We start from the raw sequence: 10,210 nt of genomic DNA on the forward strand, positions 1-10,210 counted from the left end.
GTGAAGCTATGGACACGGTCTGATTCACTGACGGTGAGTGAAGCTATGGACAAGACCGTTTTTAATTTGTCAGTGGCCTTATTTACTGACAGTGAAGCTATGGAAAAGGTCTGATTTAATGACAGGGAAGCTATGGACAAGGTCTGATTTACTGACAGTGAAGCAACGGATAAGTCCTTTACACTGACAGTGAAGCTATGGACAAGTCAAAGGTTCTTTACAGGAACATAAGCACGCCTAAAAGCCTGTGAACTCCCAATGGTTCCTCAATGGATCTGTTTTGTGGGGTACTTACTGTAGAAAAAGCATATAAATAGGAAATGATATCACACATTTTAATACATTACAATCAACAACAATTTGGTAGGTAACAGATGGACTATTTAGGGACGATTCTGTTTGTGTATGCGTGCGTGCGTGCGTGCGTGCGTGCGTGCGTGCGTGCGTGCGTGCGTGCAGACCAAGTTGGTCGGTCTCATGATATTCCAGTAATTGGGACCAAGTCATTAACTTGAATCTGAACATCGGGGCGATGGGGGTAGCCTAGTAGTTGAAGCGCTGGCTCGTCACGCGAAGACCCGGGTTCGATTCCCCACATGAGTACAAACCGTGAAGCCCATTCCCCGGTGTCCCCCGTCGTGATGTTGCTGGAATGTTGCTAACGTTCTTTCGCCACCTGCTCTCCATGAAGCTGAGCTAGTAGAGGGGAAATAATATGGACGGCCTCTGTTTGTCTATATTGAAATATTACAGCTCTATGTTCACCGAAGTGGTAAACGTTTGAGACCTGCATCACTTTGGGCTTTCCTTCCGCATTAAGCTGACACGGCGCGATATAACTGTAATACTGTTAAAATCGGCGTTAAACCCTACTCACTCACTCAGTCACTCCAGCTTTGTAAAGGAGGTCTGTAATAATCGAGTCTGGACCAGACAATCAAGTGATTGACATCATGAACATCGGTCTACGCAACTGAGATACGATGACATGTATCAGTCAAGTCAGCGAGCCCGACCACTTCCGCCAAGCATGGATTGCTGAAAACCAATTTTAACCCGGATCATTGGTTACGAGTTGAGGTTGGGGGTGGTGTGTCAGCCTTGTGGTTGAAGTGTTCGCTCGTCACGCCGAAGACCCGGGTTCGATTCCCGACACGGGTACAATGTGTGAAGCCAATTTTTGATGTCCCCTTGGTATTGCTAAAACGGCGTAAAACAATACTCATTCACTCACTCATTGGAGGTTGAATGTGTTGACTTGTTGCCTACTACTGATATGTTGCACTGATGTCTTGGTGGTAGCCGCTGCAGAATGCTGTGGTTGACCCTGTTCAATGTTCCTGATGTCAACACGTCTCTTGGTGAAAATACGTTTGAATTCTCTTTGGAATTTTTTGTTCAAGAACGTGTAAATGATTGGGTTAACGCAGCAGTTGCTGTAGCCAATCAGCTGCAGGATAGCCATACCGATTCGGAACTTGGAACCCGTCTTCACTAACTCCCGGTAGAGTGAAGCCGTAAAGAAGGGAAACCACAGAACTGTAAAGGCGACGACCAGCAACATCAACATCTGCGTCAGTTTCTTCTTCTGTTGGATATTTTTGGCGTGATTTCTCGGGTTTTCAAGCATATCTCCGATCGGATGTCTCACCCATAGGCGATGTGCAATGGCACCGTAGGTGAAGGCCATGACGCATACCGGAAGGAGATACATGCAGGTGTAGATTGTGAATGTGTATATCTTGCTGTCGCGGTCGGGATGAGGGTAGAATTCGACACAAAGGAATCCGACACCGATGATTTGATTGGCGGAGTCGATCTTCAGACGCATAGCCAGACGTTGGACGATGATCTGGGGACACACGACGATGAGCGAGACGAACCACACGACGAACAGAACGATCCAGCCGACTTTCTTTGTGTGGAATTTTCTGGATACTTCTGTATGGCAGATGACCAAGTACCTACACAAAACAGATGTAGACAGACATCAAAGACACTAGTACGGGTTTTAACGCCAAAAATACAAGTACCAATACGTGAAATGCATACTCAATTCATCATGTTCAAACATCATAATGAATATACGTCACACCGTATCAAGATGTTTTTATTAATATACACTACCGGGCGAAAAAAAGTTAACTCTTGGGAGTTGGATTTGACCAAAAAAATATATACGATATCAAAACATTACTAGGCTGACAGTCGCCGAAACAAAGCAAGTTAAAGGTGGAAAACACAACTATGATATCCGTTTTAAAAAACATCGATTGACCATTTTCTTGTTTGTTTCATTTTTAGCCACCATCAAACATGGGTGTATACTTTATTTTGCTCGGCCCTTTACAATGGCAAGAAAATACCACGACTAATATCATGTATGTTACAATACAGTGTTTCTGCAAATTGGCAAAGGAATTGTAAAATAAAATTCACTTTCAAAATATGTTCAAATACTTGATAATTTCATCAGTGAGATAAACCATTCGGGTAAGCTTTGAATCAGGATACGATCAATTCGCAAATTATTGAAGTCACCTTGCAGGTACTATTTTTCCACGATATGCGATGTCAACTTGATGAAAAGGTTATTGCCTGGTATTCCCAAAGAGCTTAAGATATAGTATTCCCGATGTGGGTGTGCTTATGTAAAGAAACATTGCTGCAAGTCAATTGGCATTACATACTAAATGAGACTTTTCACTCAGGTATCATATCCCTACGCAAGTATCTCTTTACCAAATGAAAATGTGCCTTGAATTGATTTGCTAAGGACACAATACGTGTAAAATTATTCGTGTTTTCGTATCATACATATTACACACACGGAATAAAAGCATGTGTTATATCTTATATATAATATTTACGATACGAAAACGCACTTTGTTTGTAATTACGAATTATAGAAGAACTCCGCCAGTTCTAAATGGCAGTAACAGAAGGGTAATCTTCACCTGATGGCCGTCAGTGGTTAGAACGATCATTGTGCTGGCAATGGCAAGAGGGTTAAGTGAAGGGGCTTACCAACATATGGGAAAAGGCGACACTCACTGGTGACGATTGGTGAAGCACTACTTGTCAGTGACAAGAGCGTCAGGGTTAAGTACAGGTGATACTCATTGGTGACGATTGGTGAAGTATAAGTGCCGTACTCATCGAGGGCATAACCGACATGGTTAAATACTAGAGACGTACTTATCGAGCGCATTAGCGGTAAGGCTAAGTACAAGTGACGTAGTTGTCGATGACATTAGCGACATGAAAAAGTACTGGTGACGTACTTGTTGAGGACATTAGCGACATGACTAAATACTTGTGACGTACTCGTTGAGGGCATAACCGACATGGTTAAATACTTGTGACGTACGCGTTGAGGGCATTACCAACATGGTTAAATACTTGTGACGTACTCGTTGAGGGCATTACCAACATGGTTAAATACCTGTGACGTACTCGTTGAGGGCATAACCGACATGGTTAAATACTTGTGACGTACTCGTTGAGGGCATTACCGACATGGTTAAATACTTGTGACGTACTCGTTGAGGGCATTACCAACATGGTTAAATACTTGTGACGTACGCGTTGAGGGCATTACCGACATGGTTAAATACCTGTGACGTACTCGTTGGGGACATTACCGACATGGTTAAATACTTGTGGCGTACTCGTTGAGGACATTACCAACATGGTTAAATACTTGTGACGTACTCGTTGAGGGCATTACCAACATGGTTAAATACTTGTGACGTACGCGTTCATGGCATAACCGACATGGTCAAATACTTGTGACGTACGCGTTGATGGCATTAGCGGAAGGGTTAAGTGCAAGTGACACTCATTGGTGACAACTGGTGAAGTACAAGTGACGCACTCGTCGAGGGCATTACCGACATGAAAAGGTACGGCAGATGAGACAGGGTAACATCATGGTTATGTAGTGAGTGAGTATAGTTTTATGCCGCTTTTAGCAATATTCCAGCAATATCACGGCAGGGGACACCAGAAATGGGCTTCACAAACTCTACCCATGTCGTGAATCGAACCCGGGTCTTCGGCGTGAAGAGCAAACACTTTATCCACCCACTAGGCTACCCGACCGCCCTCTTGGTTATGTAGAGGAGACTAAATCACCGATGACAATGATGACTTTATCTTGTATTGTGATGGCATTACAACAGTCATGAACAGGTCAGGTATAAGGATAAAGTGATAAAGAATATTAAATAAAAAATGTCTCAACCCTTGAAGACAAGAAGGTTACGTGGAAAGGCCTTACACATGGACATTGATTTCAGCGGAAAAGGGAGATTAATGTATGTATGTATTCACTGTACCTGTCGATAGCAATGGCGAGCAGGGTGAGTATGTTGGACACGATGGTAACACCCTGGATGTAGCTGTGGAACTTGCACATGAACAACCCCATTGTCCACTCATTGGTCACGATGGACAGCAACTGGAAGGGCATGTTGAGGACGGAGATGAGAAGGTCACTGACCGCAAGGGACACGACGAACAGGTCGGTGACTGACCTCATCATCTTGGTCAGGAAGATGACCACGATGACCACCAGATTGCCCAGCAACGCCAGTACGATGATGAGGATGTACAAGACCATGAAGGTAACCACCAGGTCATGGGCCAAGGGAGTAGGGATGAAGTTGTCCTCGCTGTAATTAACCATGAAATACCCGGAACTGTTCTGGGAGGCGTTCTCGCCCTCTGGAACCTCTGTCACGTTGAAAACTGATGTAAGTTCTGTTGAAATCATTTCGACTAATGTTCAAATCTATAGATCCGGTGTAAAATCAAATCTAACTTAAGTATTATATTAAACTTTCGTAGAATTGTCCATTGATGACAATCTTCCTAAGTTCCAAAGTATGATATTCTCTGACAGACTCCCTCAAGAAAGAAATCCTCAATGTAGTGTTGAAGAGTCAAATATCCCATTCACGAAATCTGATTACCAGAGGAATATGTATGGAATACAACGTTTTCTTCAAATGAGACTCCCAGGAATCAAAAAACAAAAAACACTTCCGACCACCACCATGGATAAAGAGGGACTGCCAATATCACAAACTCATGTTGAATCTCTTATCTTTGCAAGACACAATTTCACCATTATTAATAATCGTGCAAGTATTTACAATGGGCCTCTGAAACAGACAGATGTAAGAGTTATTAATTAGACAGCAGATGGCCTTCCTATGTTGACATTGGGATCAACGAAGGAGTTTGCTTGTTTGCTTGAGTAAGATCTGGGAGCTTGATTTATCACTAATCTTCGCGGCCTGACAAGAACAAGAATGAAAACAATAAAGGAGATTAGGAGGCTGAAGATATGAGGGAAAATATTCCCTGGTTGGCATTGTCAGCATCACTGGTGCCTCCCAAGAGGAATAACAGTATTCGTGCCACAGTCGGTCGGAGGTCAATACCGAGTGACAGGATACAAAGTGAGTATGAGTGTTCTAACAAGTGTGCACACACTCATATGAAACGCGTGTTTTCAATACATTACGGTGCGGTCGAACCATTTGTAACATGACGTGACATAAAACGATATGGCATTTGCCAAGGACCGGGATTAGGACCAACATTTGGACTTGATGCTAACGCTTAGTTCTATGACCTATGAGGAATCGATAAATGGACCAGACAAACAAGTTGTTGACATCCAGAGCAACTTCTCACGCCGTCGGGTACGATGACACGTTAACAGTCTGGTCCTTCATTGCAAGCACTCGGTCCACAACTGTTGTGAGAATAGTGAAACAGGAACTTTATCTCTTGGGGTACTGGTTGCCCTGTCGTCTAATTTTTGCCCAGAGGTACGTCCCTCGGGTATGCCAGACATTTTTGATTGTGGGTTCGAATCCCGGTTCGCCCCAATTATGTTTCGAGGTTTGCGAGCACTATTCACATGCTCGTGGGTTTAAACGAAGTGGTAAACGTTTGAGACCTGCGTTTCCACCTACATCAAGCAGACATGTGGTGATAAAACGTGAATTCTGTTAAAAGCTGCATTAAACTCAGCCTACCCTCTTATTCACTCACTGTCCTGAAATTACCCATGTTAGTGGGTTTTCATCAAATTGGTCAAAAGTGGTATAAAGGTACGGGAGTTGACAAAATAAACTGAACCGCAAAAGAATAAATATATGAGAAACCGCATTTGTCCAAACACTGTAAACATACTTTGAGACATATTAAAAATATGTAACTTGGCAAAACTGATCATCAAGGTGGAAATTAAAGTGTCAAATGTTCTTAAAGTGAGACACAACACTAGTCTCTGAGAAAATGGCATCACAAGTCAGAATCTCGTGTGTCCGCCATGTGCATTGATGACTGCCGTACAACGTCGATACATGGAATGGATGAGGCGGTTGATGAAGGACATAGGCACTTGAGCCCACACCCTGAGGAACGCCTGACGCAGTTCAGCTGCAGTTGTCGGCCTTGGTCGGACGTCATTCAGCCGTCTTTGAATCTCGTCCCACAGGTGCTCAATGGCAGGCCACTGCATGGTTCTGATGCCATTCTGCTGGAGGAAGTCTCTTGTTGTTTTCGCAGTGTGGGCACGGGCGTTATCATGTTGAAACTCGTGGTTGCGGCGACGTGCCAAATGAGGTATGGCGTGTGGCCTCAAGACTTATCAATGAATCGAGCTGCTGTGACACCATTGCCTCTCCCAAGACCGATGTCCTGGAAGACCCCCCAGGGCCGACCCTCTGTGCAAGACCAATTCCACCTCACACCATGATGCTCGGACCACCCCACGAGTCACAACATAACGTCCCCCACGGCGTCTCTCTCTCTCTCCCCCCCCCCCCCCCTCTCTCTCTCTCTCTCTCTCTCTCTCTCTTGGGGCGGTCGGGTAGCCTAGTGGTTAAAGCGTTCGCTCGTCACGCCGAAGACCCGGGTTCGATTCCCGACATGGGTACAATGTGTGAAGCCCATTTCTGGTGACCCCCGCCGTGACATTGCTGGAATATTGCTAAAAGCGGCGTAAAAACCATACTCTCTCTCTCTCTCTCTCTCTCTCTCTCTCTCTCCTCTCTCTCTCTCTCTCTCTCTCTCTCTCTCTCTCTCTCTCTCTCTCTCTCCTCTCCTCTCTCTCTCTCTCTCTCTCTCTCTCTCTCTCTCTCTCCTCTCTCTCTCTCTCTCTCTCTGCTGTTGAGATACAGTAACGGCTGTCGTCTGAGAAGTGGACTCGTCTCCACTGCTGGTGGCGCCAATGCTGGTGCTGTGTTGACCACTGAAGACGGTCCCGGCGATGACGTGGTGTCAGAATTGGTCCTCGGTGTGGCCTGTGACAGTGGAGGTTTCTGCTCGTCAATCGTCGACGCACGGTGTCCGCACTAATGTGTCTCTGGTGTGTCCCCATGGTCTGTCGAGCAGTTTCCGCAGCAGTAATTCTGACGTCGAGTGGTGACCCTTGGTCTTCCACTACGTGGTCGGTCATCTGTACTATTGGTGGTCTGGTACCCGTTCCTGGAGCCTGTATATGGTCCCTTAGGTGGACCGGGCGGTTTGTCCAGCTTGCAATCGTCCAAGGGCTTGGTGTCTCTGATTTCTTATCAATCTTGGCATGTGGTAGCAATTCAATAACGAATGAATTGTATCCGATCTGGGTGGTTTTTAGAGGGCAAGAAACGGGGGGGAACGCATGTGCATTTCAATTTTCACGGAACTCACGTGCATCGGGTTACCATGTTCGTTGCCGTGATGCGTTTGGACGATCGGTTTTCTTATCATCTCCTGTGTTTTTTTATCATCAAATTTCATTTTTTCCGGACAAGGTTATGGTAACTTTTAGAAACTTTGACAAAAATTACCCAGATATTTAAATGATAACTTTTCATGCAACGTCACTTGGGGTGACGTTTCTTTTGCGGTTCAGTATATTATCAAAGCGTGATTACCATGTGTGATGCACAATTTTAACCCCAAGAAGGGACGTAGCTAGGGATGTTTCAGTGCTGCTCGGGAGTTAAGTCTCTCAGGATCCTATCATCATTGATTCGAATCCAAAAAGACAGAGAAACAGAGTTTTGATCAAACTATGTATTAGACTTAGATATCGCCTATCGTGATTTATGAGGTATTAATGAATGATTGGTCCAGTATATGTACAAGAGTTCATTGGGCACCTTTGACGACTTATTCCCTAAAACGGTCGAGCAATTGATTCCATTCCTCCAACATCAGCTGCACTGTACCAACATGTCAAAAGAGCTGCCGAGGCCGAACCAGACCTCCCCACACCAACAGAGACGACTGGTAATATCAGTGGCATATTTGTGGACTACACTAGCGGCTTCTAAGTCATACCAAGATCTTCATCTGAGATGTAGTTGCAGAGCATGGTGTGTTTGTGTTGTGGCACATTGTGTTGAGGCACAATTGGTTTACCACTTTGCAAATGTGGTGGCAACTGTGATCACATTTACATGTAATTGTCACTGACCAACCAAAAACCATTATCCATTAAAGCACAGTTAAATAAATACAAATTTTGTTTTTTAAATATTCTGTTGTAGTCATTGTATTTCATATGAGTATACAATATTGATATGGTTAATTGGCCTTCATTTAATGTGATTATGTGCTTAGGGATAACTAATTCCTGCAACAGGTAAGAAATGAATTTGCAATCTCGGAAAAAAACCAAGTTCCATGCTGTCAAAACATTTGATTTTTCTACTTTGTACACCACTATCCCACATGTTTAACTTAAGGAAAAACTTCATTCCTTGATCCATGTGGCTTTTGTTACAAAACGGGGTGAATACAATTACAGTTTCGTATCTATATTCAGAGGTTCCGGACCATTTGAGAAAAATGAAGGCAAATGCCATCTGACGTTTACTGAGAAACAATATGTGAAATGCTGCACTTCCTCATTGATAACATCTACGTAAAATTTAGGGGTAAGCTACCTAGGCAAGAAGTAGGCATCCCCATGGGCACCAATTGTGCTCCCATTCTTGCGGATCAGTTTCTTTAAGCATATGAATCGGAATTTCTGTTAGGTTGGCAAAGTCAAAACCATGAAGTTTAACTTATGCCTCCGGTATATCGATTATCTGATATCGTTCAATAACAATCAAATAGCCAATTCCCTTCCACTGATTTACTCACCTGAACTAGAAATAAAGGACACAAGTGAGACCGCCTCATCTGTTTCATATCTAGATCTGTGCATAAAGATTCTGAGTGCCAAACACTCTCTACAAGATGGTAGGACAAGAGGGATGTCTTCAACTTTCCAGTAGTCAACTTTCCTTTCATGTCGAGCAATATTCCAGCAGCTCCAGCCTTTGGTGTTTACATTTCACAACTTCTGAGATACAATCGAGCATGCTCTTTCTACCAAGATTTCAAAGAGCGTCATACGACTCTTGCTCAAAAGTTGTTTCATCAAGGTTGCAACATTCAAGGCCTCAGTTAAGCTTTCCAAACGTTTTATGGTAGACATGTGGAGGACATTTCCAAATATGACGCATCTCTGACAAAAATTAAGTTCGATCCAATTCCCTATGTTGACTTGTACCTTATGTTCCCGTGTTTTTCAGGTAAACAATTGACTTGCTTTTGCATGTGTTTGTGATGGGTGCTACCGGTGGGACAGGATACTCTGACCTTTTCGCGAACACCTTGTATCTTTACTTTTTGACAGTGATTCATAAACACATGCTCATGATATGGTCGGAATCGCACAACCGACTCTACTTTATGCAGAGATTTCTATTGGATATGGAAAGGGTTTTGTCGCTTTATTGCAAATGAAATCTTGTAAATTTGTGCACAAAAAACTAATTTCTTGATTTTCAAAGATGTCTAAGATTCTCATCAGAAATGTGTATTATGCATTTATTTTTATTTTTTAAAAGTTTTTAATAAAAATATATTTAAAAACAATAAAACCATGTAGGAGTGTTCTATGGGTACTGACTAAGCGCCAGCACAGTTAATCTTTTGTATATAATATGCTAACTTAAGACACTAAGACAATCAAACAGATAATGTTATCAACTGGGAAGTAGAGTTTCTGTAGCCCCTCAGTGTCAATACCATATGAATGACTTAAGATGATGTTGGAGAGAGTGAGTGAGTATGGTTTTACGCCGCTTTTAGCAATATTCCAGCAATATCACGGCGGGAGACACCAGATATGGGAATGTAGGGAATC

At 43.3% G+C, this 10,210-nt stretch overlaps 1 protein-coding gene across 1 annotated transcript; it reads right to left on the bottom strand.

The window, feature by feature from the left end:
• Positions 1-1,234: 1,234 nt before the first annotated feature.
• On the bottom strand, positions 1,235-4,777 carry LOC139467759 (QRFP-like peptide receptor). The gene is made up of 2 exons (XM_071249267.1): positions 4,341-4,777; positions 1,235-1,964 (listed from the first exon to the last, which is right to left on the bottom strand). The coding sequence occupies exons 1-2, from the start codon at positions 4,775-4,777 to the stop codon at positions 1,235-1,237; spliced, it is 1,167 nt and encodes a 388-aa protein (XP_071105368.1).
• Positions 4,778-10,210: the final 5,433 nt, after the last annotated feature.

Source organism: Haliotis cracherodii, unplaced genomic scaffold (assembly GCF_022045235.1).
Source record: "Haliotis cracherodii isolate W230 unplaced genomic scaffold, xgHalCrac1.p SCAF_2, whole genome shotgun sequence".
NCBI classification, from domain to species: domain Eukaryota; kingdom Metazoa; phylum Mollusca; class Gastropoda; order Lepetellida; family Haliotidae; genus Haliotis; species Haliotis cracherodii.